The 21,843-nt window shown below is 34.0% G+C and overlaps 1 protein-coding gene across 5 annotated transcripts in view; it reads right to left on the bottom strand.

Annotated features, from left to right (window-relative positions):
* Positions 1-21,814, bottom strand: part of LOC128683335 (eukaryotic translation initiation factor 4 gamma 3-like) — a 36,686-nt gene extending 14,872 nt beyond the window's left edge. Inside the window, exons 1-10 of one of the 5 annotated variants that reach the window (XM_053768847.1) lie at positions 14,841-15,393; positions 10,866-10,891; positions 10,614-10,777; positions 9,924-10,030; positions 7,787-7,924; positions 7,169-7,233; positions 6,595-6,777; positions 5,068-5,127; positions 4,897-4,979; positions 3,983-4,715 (exon numbers count right to left, since the gene is read on the bottom strand). In XM_053768847.1, the coding sequence (XP_053624822.1) occupies positions 3,983-4,715; positions 4,897-4,979; positions 5,068-5,127; positions 6,595-6,777; positions 7,169-7,233; positions 7,787-7,924; positions 9,924-10,030; positions 10,614-10,777; positions 10,866-10,891; positions 14,841-14,896 (1,615 nt within the window). In that variant the 5' untranslated portion in view covers positions 14,897-15,393. Of the gene's footprint in view, positions 1-3,982; positions 4,716-4,896; positions 4,980-5,067; positions 5,128-6,594; positions 6,778-7,168; positions 7,234-7,786; positions 7,925-9,923; positions 10,031-10,613; positions 10,778-10,865; positions 10,892-11,187; positions 12,038-14,840; positions 15,394-21,547 lie in introns of those variants that run through there. The other 4 variants (XM_053768848.1, XM_053768845.1, XM_053768844.1 and 1 more) reach the window with 4 other exon arrangements.
* Positions 21,815-21,843: the final 29 nt, after the last annotated feature.

Here is a 21,843-nt window from a genome sequence, read left to right as displayed (position 1 = left end):
AATAGGACATTATAATGTCATAGAAAAACTAAAATTATTTTTCATTGTACCTATTACAGGTTATTAGTTTAATTTATTTTCCTGTATATTTATCCATTTAAAAACATAGTAAAAGTTAAAATGATTGGTGAAAATAAGGTTCATCCACATAATATTATTTTATTATTTCGTGAATGGAAATAGTTTCCTGGCGTTATTTCATAGAAAAGAGTTAAAGCATCTGCTTTATAAAGAAATAGGGATCTCCTTATACGCACACAATTTTATTCAAATCAAAGCTTAGAATTAAACTTCTTTAAATTAAACATTTATTACTTATTTGAACTTATTTTCTAGATGAAACTTTAATTTTAATTAGTAAGTTCATCATGGAATTATTAAGTTTTAATTTTTTTGTAAATTAAGGCATCAAATATTTAGTTTTTTATAATTTCAAAATACCTATACTACGTACTCATAGAATTCTGAGGAAGATTGAGCTAGGTATTTCAGTAGGCAATTACCTATTATACCGATTACCGAATGTAAAGGTGGCGCTAGTGTGAGGTGTTACACTAGCGCCACCATTACGTTTTTATAATTTTATTTTACTTTTTAGTGAAATGTAAATATTATACCACATTAAGATATTATATTCGAAAGTTTTATAGTTTCCCATTATACAATGTAGTCACAGTAACATTTGAATAATCCGAAAACGGTGGCCAAGGTATGCACCGGGGCTTCCCCTCCGTCGGAATTTTGGGACGTATTCCCACGGGAGTAAAAAGTACATATGTTCTCTGTACTTCAAACTACCTGTATGCAAAATTTCAAGAAGATTAGTCGAGCAGGTAAAGAGCGTAGAGGTACAAACTTACTTTCGAATTTATTATATTAGGATTAATTAGCCTACTTTTATTACAGTACCGAGTTATACCTTATCGGTAAAAGTGCTCGCTGTTACTTGGTTTTTATATGAAAGATAGTTCTTTCTAACTCTATAATAAGTAAAGAAGTGTAGTCACTATTATAGATTCATATTTGTTTATTGTTTTAAGCTAAAAATATATTTATTCTATTTAAAGCCCGAGTGATTAAAAATAATCAAATATAAGGAAAAGAAAGAGTGGTCAGGAATCTGATGATTTTCGCAATGTTTATCATGCATTAATAAACAAAAACTATCAAAGTTGACCAATGAACGTTAAGGGTAGATTGAATCGACATGTCTTGGGTTTTCGAGTTAAGGAGAATGACACGAGTTCGATATCCCCTTTCTTTTGACAAAATTGGCTTATACATCGTTTTAAGATTTAATCTGAAAATATTTTTCACGAATAATTAGTAACAGTAAAAGCTGCGTCAACAACGTTTTACGTCAAGAAAGATAACACATGCGATAACGCAGACGTGTAAGACGCTCACTACTAAACTCGCGTGAATACTAATAGGTATTTGCAGTATTGAATAGAACTGAAACGTCTTAAATTAAGCATATCTAATGGGTAAAATACCCATAAAACTTACCTACTGTTTAGCTGAAAAATGGTAAGCTCATTTGCGACCATTATTATATTCTTGCAATGTAAAAATTAATGTGGATGTTTCAAACTTCATTTATGTGTACCGAAAACTCGTGATAATTTTGAGTTTCATGTACCTTGCATGTATCCTATAGGCCACATAGCTGATAATCATGCATAACCGTTGTACATACATAATCACCTATGAAGGAACTCTTCAACATTTAATGCACCAAAATCTAGTAGATGAAATAATGCTTGTGCTAAAAAATGTATTATGATTTAATCCTTGGTCTCTAATCTTATTTTCGTGGCTCGTCTCGAGTTTAGAATAGTAGAGAAGTAAAAGTTTATGTTAAAGATTTGTCGTCACAAGCTCTTTGTCAAAGTCTGGACAAAATTCGAACTCAATTCTCTGCTCAAAAATGGACTTAAGATGTCCTAAGATGACTTAAGAAGATACAAGTCTGGGAGGCTAAAATATACCTGGGAGGTATTTGTAGCACGCAGCTTAAACTTTGTGTGATATTAGATGCGCATTCTGATACGTACGGTAATGGGAAACACGTGAAACAAAGTAGCAATTTCGTATTAAAAGACAGAACATGCATTTTTCGTTGTCTTATTACTGCTTTTGCATGGTTCTATTCATTACTTTCTTTCTTAGCCATTTCTACAAGTTCATCATCATCCTATTCTTCGATAAGCTGCATTATAGACTCAGACAAACTTGTCGGGTTGCATCTTAGATTTGAAGTCGCCCATAAGCCGAGCACCTTGACGACTTTACCACCAGATAAGTTATAAAACAAGAGTTGAAGTTGAACCGTTGAAGTGATGATCTGGATAGCTTGTTGGATTTTGAATAGGAAGACTTGTTTATGATATGGTCTGTCAACTAGCGATGCCAAGGACTATGCGAAGTGGAGCGAAAAACCAAGAAAACGGATCCTTGTCAGAAAATGTTCAGCTGAGAAAGAACGGCTAAGAGATGAAGAGACCTTTACCAATAGTCGGACGAAATTATAAAAAAACACAATACATCTATTATTATACTGTGCATTCTATTATTGTCTAACGGTCTCATCAGGTAGGTAACATAAGGGAAATGCATGTATAATAAAAATGCGGACAACATTAGCAATGGTCCGTACCTGAATAGATATCCTGGAATATCCTGAATAGATATCTGGAACTCAAGATTTAACAATAGATCGGTATAGACAATGAAGAAAATATTCACCTAAGCTTCAAACAAAAGAGGAGACATTTCTTGAAAGATTAAGCAACAATGGCGAAAGGTGAATATTGATCACAATCCCCAAAAATGCCGTAGTAAATAATAGTTATAATAGCGGTAGTTTTAAAATCCCACGTGTGTAGAATAAACACATGGGATTTTAAAACTACTAGATACTATTTAGTACTACAGATGTTAAAGTCTAGAACATCTCGTATTACTGTTTAGAATTAGCGTTATACATCGTTCGGAACCATAGATAAAAGAAATATAGATTTATCATAGCAGCACGGCTCGTGTGAACAAACCATGAAGAATTTTACATTGTTTAGATTTCCGCCGTCAAATTTACTACGCGTCTGTGTCAACATCTACCAATTTTTCACAAAATGCCGATTTGTTCTGTGGTTATTTGTAAAAATACAAGCGGCAAAGTGAATATGGTGAAAGATGAAATCATTACAAATTTTGTGTATATATAAAATATATACATTATACAAATCATTTTTAAATTTTGCAAAATTGTTATTAATTATGACTTGAACGAGATGAAGTGTTGACACTTCATTGTACATATCTTATAACAAACTTCATTGCTTGCTTTAAATATATATCTATCCGCCTGACAGCGCAATGGATTCGGGCGTTACGATACTCTCAATGATAAGGCCAGTTGCGCTTCGATGCTTTCTGTCACCGCTGACAGCCGGCCGTCAAATAGTGTGTACCCCGTATTTGTATTACTTATTGATAAAGTTAAGTAGATAAATTCGAAAACTCCTGTATGAAATTCAAATAATGTACAAGTAAAACGTGAATTATATTATAAATTATTTCTACGCTTCGAAAAGTGTTAGCGGAGGTCACATTAAATAGCGATTAATTAGCGATCATGATGTAAACCACATTTACGACCATCAGGTAGTTTAGAAACGGGGAATTCGCGGGTCAATTGACCTTCAACCTATACGATAAGAAACAAGACTTCGCTCTTTGATTTAGTTACAGCTGTATTTGTGATAAGATAGTGTCAAGTAGCCTTCTTTAAATTAGTTTGGATACGTGTTAAAATCATCTACATACAAAATCATCTACATAATTAAATTTGACGAATAGATATTTTTAGATATATATATATTTGTTACTGAAGAATGCTCGAATTCAGTATGAAGGAGGTGCATTCTTGAATATGAAGATAGGTACAGAAATTAGTAGAAAATTAAAAATATTCACTCACCAACAGCTGAAGTAGGACCATTGGCTTTAACAGGCACACTAGTTTCAATTTCAGGGTGCGTTTCTTTTTGCGTTTCCTTAATCTTTTCTTTCTCTTCAGACTTAAGTCTGGATCTGTGTTCTCGTATTCTTTGCGGCTGTGGAGCGGGCGCGTGCAGAGTATTGAAGGAGGGGGCCAACTGCACATGCGCAGCGACGTGAGTGGGGATAGGAGCTGAGGACGGATTGACCGTCGCCGGCGCAGGCACGGGAGGTGCAATACTTGCAGCCGCTGGCACGCCTTGACTCGTCTCTGGACTTATATTTTCCGTTACTTCTCTCTCTACATCATCAGGCACAACTGGTTTGATTTTGTTTTGTTTCTGTTGCTTAATAGGTTGATTCTTACTAGTATTACTTTCTATTACTACGGGCTGATCACTATTTTTTTGGAGTTGCTTATTATTCGGCATTTTAGGCACTATAACAGGACTATCCGATATTGCTGAGACAACTGGAGTTTCAATAGATTCTGCAGCAACATCGGGTCCTAAATTTTTACTTTCACTAATAAGTATATTCTCTGGTTTACTAATACATATTGCATTAGTAGGCGGTAGCGAGGTAGAGTGCGTAGCATTAGGCAACTCGGCGGTTTTTGCAGCTTTCGCTGCTATCTCAGCAGGACTCGGTTGGTTTATAACCTCATTAACTCTTCTAGAAAATTCTTCGGCAGCACTATGGGTCGGATGTTCCTGTGATTGAAATACGAAAACGATAGTTAAAAAACTTTTAGAAAACTAATGCAACGAGTAAATGTAATTAATGTATGTAAAATAATGCCTCGGATTCGTTGTTCCGTCTAGATGTAAAGTGGTCTTCTATACTAACAAGCGATAAAAGCGTAACAGAGACTAGTGACAAATCAATACTTACGGATTGCGGAGTTTGTCTGCCGCTTGAGTCACCACTTGGGTACTGATTTTCGTTAGAGTTAATTTCCGAGAAAATATCTTGCTCTGAAACAATATATTTTGAACCATTTGGAAATACTGCACAGTCAACATAACATTTAATCTTTTTTTCTGATCAAAAATATAAACTTACGAGTAACTGGATTAATAATAGGGAGTCTGTGACTTCGTTTTTGCATTAACGGCCGAATACCTGAAACAATAACACTATGTACTAAACAATACCCAATTAAAAAATAATAATAATCCTTTAAAATAATCTTACGCCAAATTCAAGCCGAAAATTATATACCGTTAAGGATAATTTAGCTAAAAGGTGATTACCAATAATTTTATAATGTATTATGTACTTTATACCAATAAAATTAGGGCATATTAATTCTAGTTGGTTATTAGTGATGATTTAAAACGAAATATTTTAAAATACAATTCGTTGATGTGGCTCTCACTTTTTCTATTGAAATTATTACAAATCAAAGTTCAATAAAATCGGACACAATCGAAAAGATGGAGAAGAACGTTAAATAAAATGCCGAGAAGTAAAAATATCGACAATTTTTATGGAAATTTACACAACAAAAATATTCAAACATTATCCTCGCAATAAAATTGAAAAGTAGAGTACAATTTCGAACCATTCCATTCTTGGCGTAACTATCCACCGGTCTTGATCGTATAGACTTTATGCACTCTCATATGCATTCACTATTATTTTATCAAATTCCGAAATAGCTCAATTTACTAATTATATATCGATAGATACCAAAGTAACATTATTGTAAAAATGATAAAAGTTATAACAAGGCTACGTGTAAAAAACGTGTGGTACATAGAAATTTTAATTAATAAAAAAAACTTGTAGTTTCACAAGTTAAGTTTTTTTTTAAACTATGATGATCATCATTGCTAAAAAAGGCACCTTCAAGTAAAAAGTACCAAATGGTCATTTTTAGTTATGTATATTTCTGTAATCTGCTGTTCATATCAATACATATAATAGAACAATAGAAAAATAAAACCTGTACATTGAATAAATTTACATAAAAATAAAGATAGGTAACTAACAGAGTAAGAATATGAAAAAAAAAATATGTCTATTTGTATGTCTGCTTGTTGTACACGCTAATTTGAATGAAGCTTTTTTGTCATATAGCTATTAATATTGGGCAACATACAGGGTATAAATGATTTTGAAAACTGGAACACCTGAAGGAGAACCAGGATGGTACAGCTAAACTATAGGAAATAAAGAAATGACGCCATAATAAAAGTTGTTCAGCCTGATGAGTATTTTCTGTTGAAGTATAAAAATCGAAGATCTAGAACACCTGATGCAAACCCATGATGGTCCAGCTAAACTATAGGAAATAAAGAAATTACGCCTTTATAACATTTGTTCAGCCTGATGACCAATTCCTATTGATGTATAAAAATCGAAGCTCTGGAACACCTGAAGAAGAGTCATAATGGGTCAGCTAAACTATAGGAAGAGCTATAGGTTAAATTTCTCTAATAATTTTAACTCCTTAACAAAACTTTATCGGGCACACAAACAAATAAAAACATACAAAGAGGCGTCCATGAGGTACGTTCACCCGTGGAACGTGACATTCTGTGTAACGTTGGTATGAATGGTCGTTTTCGTTCGGCAAAAGCTTACCACTCATCGCTTGGTGGATATGAGCGGGTGCTTGTGGGTGCGGCAGGGTAGAATTTGGAGCATTAGGGGTCGGGGTTGTTCCCTGGGGTCCCACAAGTGGCGTGCTCGGATTACTTCGGCCGCCCGGCGCATTTGGTTGCAGGTTTGGTGTCTGGAGGGGTTGACTATTTGACGTATAAAAATCTGGAAGAAACATAATCTCATTGCACATTAGGTTAGGCCACCTTAGCGAACACAAGCGCCACCATCATTATCTTGTAGATTTTTTTTATATAATCGGAAAAACTAAAAGAATAACAAATTGATAAAAATGTAACGGTGTTGCTAGTGTATGCATATGTAGCCCCTGAATACAGTGTTTAAGGTTCTATTTAAAGTTCCAGGATATATTTTTTAAATTTTTGCTTCTTAGTCAACCCTTCTTAGTCATTATTACATGAAAGAATCGAACTCATCAACTACTTTAATTTGCAATAAGAACTTCTATAGTATTGCTACATAACATTAGTTTTTATACCGAAAGTAGGTATAAACTAACTGTGACTACGAAAGTAAAGTTAGCAATTATACTTACAAGGTGCTGTGTGACTTGGCGGATTACTATAACTCATGTAGGGTCCCATGCTATATGGATAAAATCTGGAAAAAAAAGCCTAGTTCAGAATAGGTACAAATTTAATATCGGCGCTGTGAGATATTAACCATAGATTTATTCGTTCATGATTCACTCTTATAAAATTCGTAATCAAAAATATAATCGTAAAAATAACGTAATCAAAAATATAAAATTCGAGCTATATATTTTAAATTTCACAAAAGGGTATACTGCTCATAAGGAATGAAATGTATATGAACGTTTTTCCGATTTCTTCCGCAGTCGTTAAGCGCTCATCATTCCTACTTTTTCATGTTAATTTCGCACGGGCTTCGGCACTTAGTTATCATACGTTATAGCAATAAACAGTAATAAGGACAAAATTATTACACAATTATATTGTATTGGAAATTATGCTCATGTATTTTGCAAAACTGAAACTAGGTATCTATAATAACGTAATCTATTTTAATAATAGAGCTGGAGAGACTGTACATATTTTTAAAACCTTTATTACTCCGTCTCTGGAACTACTACAGATCTTAAAAATTATTTCTGTGAATGACAGTTAAATAGAAACGAGTAAATTCCACTCACCCAGGGTTGCCTGATCGAGGTTGTTGATACGTCTGCATACCCATGTGAGATTGGAACACCAAAGGTGGTACGCAAGCGCTGTACATGACGGGGCCAGTGGCGGCAGCTGTTGCGCCGGGTATGAACGGCTGTTGTTGCCTGCACAACAATAAATTATACAAAAATAAAAGCACCTTCAATTTCGTACTGATTAAAACGTGACATTTTTATGGTAAAATAATGGTAAAACAAGTCAAAGAAGGAATAGTCAACTATATATAAAAAATAGGCACAAATCGGTCTACGGTCGGGCTCCGACGAACACAAAATATGATACACCAACAACAGCAGATAAAAAAAATATAAATGCGGTGAAAAATGAAAGACCTCCAAAAAATACACATACAATCTCCTGTACGTTCCTTGTGTGAGAAGATTTTTATTTCCTCGTTGGCAATGGAGCAAGTGAACTTTTACATAGAAAAGAAGTTGGTGGATAACTTTTCAAGAAGAAGACTACAGAACACACAGGCCTACAGACATTTTCAGTTATTCTTTTTTCGTAAATCTCTCTCGTTTATTGGTAAAAATCACGTAAAATTATATCAGTATTTTTTGAACTATCCTAACTAATATTATAAATGCGAAATTTAAGTTTGTTTGTTACCTCTTCACGCTCTATCTGCTCAACCAATTTTCTTAAAATTTTGGGTAGATGTAGTTTATATTATGGAGACATAGGGTACTATTTATCCCGGCAAATAACTGTTCGCTTGGAAAATTTACGCGTATAGTACTTGCTATTACTATATCAATGAAGTCAGTCGGATGCCAAATAGGCGAAACAACAGCGTCAAAGTCTACTTAAAATAAATATTGCTCATTAATTTAATTAAGGATATCAAATCATTTTTTGCCAGCAATTTGGTGTAATACATATTTTGATTCGTATCCTATTATAGAATAGGTTCTAGATAAAATGCCCTTTTTGTTAATCTAGATTCCAGTCTATCCGTGAACCATAATATTTTAAAATCATTCGAACACCAACAACGGCATCTAGATTGCACTGACTGCACCCAATTTTCTGTAGATGGCTTGAGAACATTAATTTTTAGGATTCGTAACATCAAAAGGATGATAGATCAATGGCACAACGTAATAAACGCTCACAATGACACACCGTAATGTTTTGACAAAAACAGTAAGACAAAATCACGCTAAGACGATGGACAAAGGAAACAAACACGCTCTTTAGAGTAAGGCACGGCTAAGTAACAGTAATCCAGAGTGCGTATTTGCATCTTCATGAAATATTTAACAGATGTTGCCTGCTACATATTACATTTCACAACCCCATGAAACATCTCCATGTAATTCAAAATGGGAGATGGTAGGTACCTTGCCCAAGAGATAGCATGGAGAGAATGGAATCTGCAGCATGAATAAATCAGCAGGAAGTGTCAACAAAAGCTAGAATATGTACAAATAAATTTTTGATTCTTCTTTGGATTTATAAATTTTGCCATAATTTTAATGTTGAGGATATAGTGGCAAAAAGGAATACTATTTTATTTGGGATCTAGCAAAAGTTCGTTGGGTATTATAATATTAATCGCACAACGATCAAATTACGAAGTCAACAACCTTTTTTAAAAGTGAGAAGCACCTTGGTTGATGGCATCCTCCAATCCAATCCTTAGGGCGTTTGTCCACCGCCACCGTCACCGTGAACGAGATTATTTCGGGCCGAGTTTGATGACGTAACGGCGATTGTTTGTCCACCGCGACCGATTATAATAATAACTGAGCTCGTGTACTGTGCGACGGCGACGGCAGTGTGTGGACAAGTTCATACGTGTTTTGTATTGCCGGCACATCGGCCCATCAAAGTCTTGGGCCACGTTCTAGCGGTCCCGCCGATTTACTCGCAATTTCGGCGCCCGGGATGACGGCGCTCGGGAGACGGATACGCGGCTAAGTAAATGTATGTACCTCGGCGCAGTCATCTCGTTCTCGATGACGTGACGGTGACGGCGGTGGTAGACAAACGCCGCGCATTTGTCCACCACCATTACAAGCGCGGGTTAGTACGAATGTTTATAACACGTTGAACTGACCGAAAAAAATCATTATGTATTTATATGTTCCGACTTACCGAGGATGGGTAGTCTGCCTAGTTCCATGTTGTGCCGTTCTATACTGAAAGTTGTATTGTGGCCGAGATTGTGGTGTCTGGTTCGGTTGAGCCACGAAGTTATGGGCCTATAAAAGAAAAATGTTACACTATTACCATATTGATAATTATTCTTTCAAACAATAGATATATTACAATATAACAATTGTCCTTGAAAATCTTAATAAATATTATTCAAAACTTATGCATATCAAATATTTAAAAGTATTTACCTAATAATTAGAGTGGAAGAGTCTTTATCTTAACGACACAGGAATATTGACAAACTAATCGTTAAAATTGACATAAAAACACTTCTAATATATCACTAAAGTTTTGGAGCTAACTCATAGAAACTCAAAATTAATATCTCAGATAAAATTAACGCCTTATGTGTACGGAAATACGACACACACAAAATTACGAATTTTGTGTGTCGAAATAGCAATTTCGTATTAAAAGATAGAACATGCATTTCTAGTTGTCTTATTACTGTAATTTCATGTTTTTGTGGATCACTTTCTTTCTTAGACATCATCCTATTCTTTGACAGGCTGAATTATGGACTTGTCGGGTTGCATCTTAGATTCGAAGTCGCTCATTAGCCGAGCACCTTGACGACTTTACCACCACCAGATAAGTTAAAACAAGACCATAGTCGTTAAAACATACCATGGTCGTCTTGGACAGGTCTTGCTGAGGCGCGGGCGGTGCTGATGGTTGCGGATTTTGCTGGACTCGAAGCGCTGCCTGACCGGAGGACTGGGCGCCTCCTGCTCCACTTTGCAGGTAAGGTGCCGCTGTCGCGCCCGCCGGATGATAACAATCCACCGGTCCTGTGAAGCACGTTAAAATTATAACTTGACACTTCTAAACAATATTTTTCAATACTTCTTTCGCTGAACGTTACACTTCTCTACTCACTGTGTGGTGTTGACGCCCGTGGATAACTGTATAGCGCTAAGGAAATATTACTACATACACAATAATATAAAATGTTAATTTGCAGTTAAGAACCAACATCAGCATCTTTATTAAAATATTATAACACGAATAGTAAATATGCAAGTACTCCGCGCAAATTTCTTTATCGCGTAACAATAGCGCATAAAACACAATCTGCGCACTCGGGCCTAAGAAAGCATATCACGTCTTTTAAAACGTCATGTGAAATAGTAACACGTAAGTGCAGCCAGAATGACGTAGCAGTCGGTAAGCGAGCGCGGGCATGGTGATGGCCACTTACTAGTTTGTGTTAGTAGCCGATAGTGGTGCGACGGCATCATGCAGTTGGAGTTTGAGTACCGCGCAGACTGCTCATGCTTCAACGAGGTGGGGTTGGTGTGCTGCGGCACGAACTGCACCGACACATTGTTTATCGGCAGGTTGATTTGACCTGCGTTCATATGCTGTGCCACTGCCGACTGTGGTATATTCACCGATGTTTGTAAACTTTGAGCGACATCAATCGCGGTCGGCTGCGACTGGTTGCCATGATTGATACACGAATGTGACAAAGAATTTATTGAACTGTTAGTTCCTCTTAAGGCAACCATTTTAATTTCATGGTATAAATCTTTTAGAAATTGAACGAGCCAAATGTTGAACCATTCCCAAAACAATGGAGACACGATCAGCGGCATATGGCTATATTTCTACAATTTTATCATCTCATAACACCACACGTTTGGTTAGAGATTCTATTTCGTTGAGATGAGCCGTCCGTTATAACATGGGCGAGATGAATAAATTATTACAGCACGCCTATTTTGTGTATTTATCGATCACTATCCTAAAATCGTATTTCGTTAGCAAAAATATTGATGTAAAGCATAGTAATAAAGTATTTGCAATCCGCATTCACAATTTAAATAGTAATTTAATGCAGCATAGAGAAAATCGATAAGGAAACGGCGCGCTACATCGCTGTACGCTCGCTCACTGAAATTAATGCCACCGTGACACTTTCGCGTTAACGTGAACGATCCGCAATTCCTTTACACAAAACACACACAGATTTACTTATTTTAGAAAAGATTTTTATCCATTATGATCGCATTATTTGAAACACGTTCGATGAGACAGAGAATCAAACTACTGTACAATTTATTTCTTTCCATACTACGTCGGACTACTGAATGAGAGAGCGAGACGGAGGTATACAATAGAACAGCTTTACAATTTTGGGGCGTTCCCTATTACCCCTTGTTACCCCTGTCACCCACTAAGCCCTCATAGGGGTGGCGGAAAATGTTGTATAGCGTACATCGCTGCAAACCGTAGAGATGAAAAACAAAATTGCTAAAGTAAAAAGCAATGGAACAATAGAATTTGTATATTTAACGTATGACTAGCGAGCACAAGTCTTCTTCTTTTAAGTTACTCACATGTTTTTGAGGTTATAATAAGCTTTAAGCTTATTAAGCAATGTAGGTAGGTTATATCCTGTATGTTAAACACACTAAATTTTTAAATTTACTTAACTGGCAATAATATATCATTTTCAGTATCTCTGTAGATACATACATATAAGGACTCGTTATTCTGAGTTCCAGTACAGAGATTAGGATTTGCTGGCATCTTCAGCCGCGTAAAATTTTCAGGGGAGCAGCACTTTTTCCGTGACGAATAATAGCCTATATATGTTCTTTCCCCACTACTTGAAATTATTCATATGTAGAGTTAATATGTATGGAACATCTCAAGATATAAAAGACAAACTTCACTTTTGCCTTCATAACATTAGTTCTGATTTGGTTTTTATTATGAAGAATACTGTTTTGATAGTACTAAAGACCTGTTACATACATATATCGATCCAATTAAAAAAGATAACTGGAGATCTTTTCACTTCACAAGGAGACAACCTAAAGTGCATTTTCGCGTGAATTGGAAATGATTTTCTACCACAGCATCTTTGGCTATTGATTCGTCACGCAGGAAGAACTATTCTCGTTTAGTGGCATACTAGGGGAGTGATTTGTTATAACTTCGTTAAATCCAGACAAACCAGCCAGACATAGCCAGTTGTAGTCAGAATTAGTTATTAGTCATTCCACAACTACATAACCAAATACAAAACAAGTAAATATTTTTTATCAAAATAACTTAGCAGCTAGGATCATTTGAGTCGATTATTATTGACATGACAATCTTGGAAAATTAAAACTTGATATTGTAAATTAAATAAAGTAAAAGTGAGTCTGTTTGTTATCTCTTCCGACTCTACCTACCCAACCAATTTTCTTGAAATTTTTCATCACAGAAAAGTAACTTTGTTCCCATGGAAAATTTACGCAAATTCTGCAATCAACATGAAATATAATGTGATACACACATTTAATCTTACTCCCAAGAGTCACGAGAAGAGTAATACTGGTCTTTTTGAAGTTTCTATTACAATCTGAAATACTTAGAAGTACACAAATATAGGAGTCTAGTTATATTATTTAACTGACACTATTAATTTTTCAAGCACAGTTAACAACAAAGAAGACAATAGATTAGTCATGTGTCTGCTGGAGGACTGAAAAAAATAACAACATGGTATCCACCTAGGACAATTTTACATGACATTTTCATCTTATGAACACAAATACCAATCGGTCAAATGTATACTTACCTGCAATAACCAATATAATGACTCCTAAATATTAATATCAGTAAATATATATTTTTTATAGAATTTTACCAGAATTAACAAACTTGTACACAGTACAAGAGGTCCTAAGTAAGAGTCATGATTGAGTGCTCAAGTTGGCCTCATTAGGTATAATGAATAAACAAAAATTAATAACAGCCATTATTATTTGTATATATAATGTATATTGTATCTAAATCCACTATTTATCAACTAGCTAGAGTGTTATTGAAGGCTACCAAAATATTTTCTTCAAATGTAATTACAACAGCAAATTTGTCAAAAATGATCATACCTACACAATTTTTTTGCTATAGGTGAAATATCTTTCCAAAAGTTTCTCAGTACCTACTTAAAAAACATCACAATTTTCTTTTTATACAAAATGATGGAATCCCAAATTAATGAAGAATCAAATTATTTCTTCATGAACACATTGCTAACTCTGTATGTAAAGTCAATAGTGATTGAATATTTAGGGAATTGAACCTTGAATCAGTCGTGTTACCCTTACTCTTATTAATGGTGGATGTACCTAATAACTTGCGATGAAGTCAATATCAGATTCTTGGTTTAAAATATGTATATATTAATATATTGATTTGAAAAATAAAATTGTATATTTTAAGTAATGAAAATTATTTTAAGTGATTTTGCAATTGCATATTCCCTATCTAGATTTTTTAAACCCAAATTTATTAAGAAAATAGATTAATGTTTAAATAACAACACAGCTTTATTTGAAAACAGAAAATTCAGGTAAGACAAACATTCTTATAACAAAGAATAAATAATATTCTTAAATCATCAGTCGCACTTGCCCTGTCACCAACAATCGCTTTGCTTGACAGTATTATAATGTTAAGTTGTAAGTAAAATACCTACTTACAAAATGAAGAAGGTTGCTCCAATAGTGATTTATAAACAATTAAATAATGCATGTATCTAAAATATACTTGTAGTTACTGTTATAACAACAATTTATGAAACTGACTGACTAGATAGAGATATATATAAAAAGGAGCTCTACAAATTCCAAACAACAAAGTTAGTCACCAGTTAATTAAATAATAATATACCATTCTTGATCACTAAATAAAAATTACCACTTATAACAAACAAAACAAACCAAAATCTAACAAGATAACAAAAACTTAAAAAAACACTACTCGCAAATGCGGCTCTAATAGATGCTGAAGTGGCATATATTACGTAAATATATTAATAAAACACAGTAAATACAAAATTGGAAAGGATACGGTCCGGGCCCGCGCTGATTCGGCGCCAACGGCACCTGATTCCCGTTGCCACTCATATTCTTGGCAGCATAGGTAGCGGGACACGTACACCACTCAAGGTGGCACGTAAAATCGCCCTAACCGATTGTAGGACACATCCGGCACATAGGTAGATGATTATACCGACGTCAAATTGACAAGTCACACGATTTAATTTCTACCCCTTGTTAACAACGTTTCTAACAAAAACATCGTACACCACATGTAAAGTCACAATATATGTTTTCAGGAAAAATATATAGCATCACTATGAGAGAACTGCTCCAGTCACTAAACAAACGACAGTACAAAATGGCGGATGTTAACCAAGCAATAAACAAACGTGACTCTCACTGATAGAGTCCCGAAATTTTATTAATCACTTAGTTTTATTTGACTTGGCGAGATTATATTTTCATTGTTTTAAAAATAAAAGTGTAAAAATATTTTTTCTCTTTAACAATATAATAGATATATTTTTTTAAAATCTTAAAACTGTCATTCGATCAAGTATTGTACGTCTACTCACGTCACGCATGCATGCAATGCTTTGAAAATGTTTTTTTTTTCTGCGGTGATAGATAGCAGAGCTCCCTGCACCAAAGAGAATCACGCACTTTCCAGCACTACCAATCGAAATCAGCGGATTTTGTCAAAATAATTCCATTATAAAAATGTTTTACTTTAAAAATAATGGTTTCCAGTTTTTCATTTCATTAATTGACTTGATTTTAAAATTTGATGGTTATATATTTTTGTATCTAGTATTTCTATGTTATTCTCATTTGATATGTTACGGCTAAACCCCGAAGCACAGCTAGACCTAAATTTGTCCGACTATTCCTATCTATATCATTCAGTTTTGTAAATTACTCCGTTATTCTTAAAACAGCAGAATAAAAGTGTAGAAACAAACTGAAGGACAATTCAGGAAACTGAAACTAAAATATGTTTTGTCACTATAGCACTTTATAATATTGACTTAAAGGGACAAAACACATTTTAACTAAAAGTATATTTTAACTTTTTAATGAATATTAGGTTAATCTGTACCTAGGTATATATTGTTCGCCGCGAACGTAGATAAAAGAAATACCGCGAACTTAGACCTCCGAATACAAAAAAGCAATGATGAGTTCTATCATAATGGTGAATATTTAAAAACGATCCGATTTCGATGCTCCACGACCTTAAAAATTCTATTGACAGATCCTACATACCTTATACATTTAAATAAAATCAGAACAACAGCCATTCGAAAATAGCCGAATCGAAAGTTACCCTAACTACCCACCTCATCACATTTAATAGGGCATATTACGCAAAGCTCAGCGCAGATGGCGCTACTGGTACAATTAAGGTACACAAACATTGCCAATGGAGGCAAAAATCGCCACTTTCCAATATTGTTGCAGATTTACGACCAAAAATACCTTCGAAGCTATCGTGGTGTGAGTTTAAAGGAAAAAGGACGGATTTAGAGTGGATTATGCTGAAAATAATAACACTATTTTAGGTTATGTTCAGCATTATTTAATCAACTGTGGTCATTAACTGATATATAAACTTGATTTTGATTGAAGATCTTACCTGTATGAAGTCCATATTTTAATAAGTCGTAACGTGTGAAGTGTTCCGAGCTTTTTTTCGACCGTTTACTGGCTCGAAAATTTTATATCGTGAAGCGTACCCCATAATTTCCAAAGTTTTTTATCTTATGGATAACGATTTTTCTCAATATTTCGGCAATCGAATATGCCACATTGTTGTATATTTTCACAAACGAATGGTTACATAATGAAAGGATTGATAAAGTACTCTAAAATAAAGGTATTAATCGATATAGCAAAAGGCGGTTGAGCTTTTATGTGAGCTAACATACAGTGCTGTACTCTGGCGGGATAAATGTGCAGTAATACTCTCTATTCCATAGTGTCCATGGTTGACTGTTGTATGTTGTGTAGGTAACTAATAACAGCGCGTTTGACATTCACCACTAGCGTTACGCGTGCAGGGCCCTTCTAAATCAACGAGCGTTACCGAATTATCGATAGACGATTGATACATATAAAAACGTGATGAGTACATACAGAGTACACTGTATGTTAGGTACATAAAAACTTTGCTGCCTTTTGCTATGTCGATTAAAACGTTTATTTTAGAGTACTTTATTAATCCTTTCATTATGTAAGCATTTGTTTGTGAAAATATACAACAATGTATCATATTCGGGTGCCGAAATATTGGAAAAAAAGTTTTCCATATGATAAAAAACTTCGAAGACTATGAGATACGCCTCACGCTGTAAAATTTTCGAGCCAGTAACCGGTCAAAAAAGCTCGGAACACTTCAGACTTGTTAAAATACAGACTTCTTGCTTAAATAATACTTGATTTTGACCGAAAATCTTACTTGTAGATTTTCGGTCAAAATAAAGTTTATATCAGTTTATGACCACATTTGACCAAATAATGCAGAACATAACCTAAAATAGTACTAATATTACTTTTAGAATAATCCACTAAATTGTTCCTTTTTCGTAGGAGGCATTTTTGGTCGTAAATCTGCAACAATATTAAAAATTTGTTTCTTTTCCTCCATTGGCAATGTTTGAGTACCTTGGTTGTACCAATAGCGCCATCTGTGCTGAGCTTTGCGTAATATGCCCTATTAAATTCGAATTAATTAGTATTAGATCTGTTATAGGTACCACGGAATTAATTTTAGATAGCAATGTTTAGACTCCAAAGAACTGATAGTTGTCAGCCGCTTTACAAAGAACACAATATTCTTACACGTCCATCAATTTACATACATGAGGTTGCAACATTTGTGAAAACCAATGCTCATATTTATTCCCTCGTCTAGCTGATGTTGTGTTGTATGGAAGAATCATCGACATATTTAACGATTATGCATGCACCCATTAAAAACTTCTTTAAAAACTCATGGCACCGAAAATTTACAACAAAATTCCAAATCAATATAAAAGCTTAAATCTATTTAAAAAGCACCTCAAGTCTTTATTAACTGATAAATGTTATTATACTTGAAATTATTTCTTTAATGATACACTCAGAATTTAGAGGCAATACATACATGTTTTTTTTTTTTATAATTATAGTGGATAGCATGTTCCACTTTATTTATTTATGTTTGCATAACTATGTTCGGTAAAATATTTAGGTTTCATTAATAATAACATCAATTTGTATATTTGTAGTCATGTTTTTGGCAAATAAATATTTTCTTTCTTTCTTTCAAAAGAGTTGGCCGCGCACAGGACAGAAAAAGAAAGAAAGACAAAATGGCGTACTTTGCGTTTTACTGAGCAGGTTAATATTAACGTCAAAGTTGACTAGTGTCTGGAACTTAGACAATGACAGCATTTTTCAATGGACTACTGATATTGTCTGAAAAAGCGTGATATGGTGGTGCACTTTTGATACATTGTAACTTAGGATTGTAGGTGTAGGTAGTCTAATGACTACCTATATCTAGATACCTAGGACACAATCAAAAAGTTTGGTAACGTTATCCATGGAATTAGTAGGTAAAACTGCGACGAAGTACTTATTAAATCCATGACGTTACCCATTTCGCAATCTCTGTCAAGATTTAAAACATTAACCTCTTGGTAGATGGTAAACATGCAACGTGTATTTTTCATGGAATTAGTACGAAGTACTTCTTTAAATCCATGGTATTTTTCACACACTATACCTACCTACCTATTTTATTTAATATTTACTTGCTATTTACTGTCATATGAACTATCAAACTGACTTTTTCGTCCTTAGACTATGGAACAGTATTAGATACTTCTAGATGGTATTGATGAAAAACCGTGAAACTGAATAGTTGGTAGTGTCTTTTTTGGCAGGTATCTTAGCTGATGATACAGTATCATCGATTGTTGACAGACTAAGTTTACATTACTTAAAATATGTAAACTTATATGTAATACTAGCCGATGCTTGCGACTTCGTTCGCGTGGCCGAACAATGTCTGGCAAGGAGTCAAAATTATTAGAGATTTAATTGTACAGCAAAACGTAACGATACCTATACATACAGAAGATGCTAATAAGACTGAAAAAGTATATTTTCTATAGTATAGCTGACCTATTATTATGACTCTTCTTCAGGTGTTTCAGATCTTCGATTTTTATATCTCAACAGAAAATGCTCATCAGACTGAACAACTTTTATTAGAGCGTCATTTCTGTGTTTCATATAGTTTAGCTGTACCATCATAGGTCTACATCAGGTGTTCCAGATCTTCGATTTTTATATCTCAACAGAAAATGGTCATCAGGCTGAATAACATTTGTTAAGGCGTCATATTAATATTTCCTATAGTTTAGCTGTACCATCATTGTTCTCCATCTGGTGTTCCAGTTTTCAAAATAATTTGTTCTGAAATACCTGATGGAGAACATTGATGGTACATCTAAATTATAGGGAATATAGAAATGACGCCCTAACAAAAGTTGTTCAGCCTGATGAGCATTTTCTGAAGAAGTGTCATAATGGTCCAGCTAAACTATAAGAAATAAAGTTTTACAGTCTGATGACCATCTATACATATGTATAGGTATCGTTACCTACGCTTTGTCTGTACAATTAAATTTCTCTAATAATTTTAACTCCTTACCAAAAATTGTTCGGCCACACTAACGAGATCGCGGGCATCGGCTAGTTTTAAATAAAGTTGTATTTTTATTTTATAAACCTTATTTTTCTAACATTTTCTTCTATGAAGCAAACTTTATGGATTATTAGTATTTTTTTAAAATATTTCTGAAATAGGAAATGATTCTAGGAAACTGTATGTAGTGTAGCCATTTGATTACAATTTAAGTTGAGGGTTGACAATGATTTATTTCTCTACCTCTTTTTCTTAAAAATGAATCTGGATAAACAAGGAATTGTTAAAGCTATGTTTAAGCGAAGTGATTGTTTAAGTGCGTAAATTGATCATGCAACATCTGTATTGCCTATTAATATGTACATTGATTGATTATGGGATATATCAAAATAAATACTCTTGCCATTTAAAACCATATAAGTATTCTACCTAGTAAGTTTTTTACTTATCCTACTTATGTAGGATATAATTTTGAAATTCAATGTTCTCGCCCATCAAACTATTGTGAAATACCTACCTTATTTATTAAATTTGTATTTATTGGTTTAGTCGTAAATGTAATGTATTCATGTTTCATATTTTTCTTTGTAATAAAGAACAATCGTGTGGACTAGTTAAGAGGAATGTCTATCGGCCACTCGGCCACCCGACATGTGTAGATATACAAAAAGAGAAAACGTTTTTCTACCCATATATATTATACGGTCTTTATGGTTTTTCTTAGTATTTTCGCCAAAGCACAGTTTTTCAAAAAAGCAAAAAGATTTTGTTTTCGTAATTTATACCTATTTAACTTTTTATGCTCTGGACCGATTTCAATGGTTTTTAGTGAAAAGTTTCTTAGATTTTTCTGTTTTTATCTTTTTATTATTATTTAATTCAAAACTTAATTGATATTCATAAACGTAAATAGTTTAAAAATGGCTTTGCGTTTACCATAAAAAGTTGTTTAACAAAATTATTAAGTGGTATAAGTGAAGGCCGTGATAATTAAAGCAAACTCCAAGAAGGGGCGAAAGTCAACCGATTATTTGAATGTAAATGACCATTTTATTTGAACATTTTGACGTAAATGACTATGTTTTTGTATAAATTTCAGCATGCATGATTACAATATATATATATTATGCATATATAGCATATGCTATCCGAATCGAAACCCAGTTATCAAACCCATTAAAGTAAGTTAACTCTCAAACTCTAAAACTAAAATATAATTTTTATATAAACAGTTATGATGTAATTCACGAAAATATACGCAAATAGACTGCTTTTATTCAGATAAATTAATTTATTCAAGAAAAAATTGATTAGGTGGCGCTGATGGTTTCATGCCGTGTTCACACTTTCATCGACATTTGCCTATTGCTGGTTTTGTATTGCATTAAAAAATCTCATATAAATTACGCAGTGTTCAGGCAAAAACCCACTAACCTAAATATATTATACATGTGATCGAGTGCCTATTAAACTGATACAGATAGACAATCTCGTCTTGTCCTAAGGGGGTGGACTAAACAGAGCCATGTAAATCTATATATCTATATATTTTATTATGGTGTTACCCTAGCGAAGCCGGGACGGGCTGCTAGTAGTAATATACATAGAGTCACGATAATCGAAGGCTACGTTTAGATGTATGGCGCGCTTATATTTTGAGTATGAAGTATCTCCATTTACTGTTAATGCCTTCTTCTTTGATTATCTTATACAATTACTGAGATTCGAGCCGACCAGTCCTGGGTTCTTGGTAATTTATAGGAAAAAGCTAGTGAGTACCTAAACTGCAAAACCCTCTGGAGAAGACGCAATAAAAATCCCGCACTTGAAAGAATTAAAATAAAATAAGTAAAAATTGAATATAGGTATTTTATCGCGAATTTGATGGTTGAAACTAATACAATTTTAGGATATTATTTATTGTTTTTGTGTTTTTGCTTAGATTGGTTGAAAGGTTGCAGAAACAAAATATTGTTAGAAATATAATCGACAAATTGAGCTGTACCTACCTAGGTACAGCACAAATCAAATCTACTTACCATGTTCATAACAATCTGTATTGTATGGGCAGCAAGATTGGCAGAAGCAAATTGTGCAGTAAGGATCATCATTAATGCACACCTCGATTACGGCTTCTTGCTTGTTTTCTTCATTAAATGTTTCGTCATCAACTTCGTGGTTAACATTGTCATCTATTTCTTCAAAATAATTTATAGGCTCGTCATCCATGTTCGAACTCGTGCTAACTACTCAAAATAACTGATAAAATTATGACTAAAAATATTAAAAACCACGCCTGACGTTAATTAGCATGTCTGCACCGATAGCCTCTTTT

This window comes from Plodia interpunctella, chromosome Z (assembly GCF_027563975.2).
Source record: "Plodia interpunctella isolate USDA-ARS_2022_Savannah chromosome Z, ilPloInte3.2, whole genome shotgun sequence".
Classification (NCBI taxonomy): Eukaryota; Metazoa; Arthropoda; class Insecta; order Lepidoptera; family Pyralidae; genus Plodia; species Plodia interpunctella.
The sequence above is the reverse complement of the archived record's forward strand: the minus strand, read 5'-3'. Positions and strand labels throughout refer to the sequence as shown.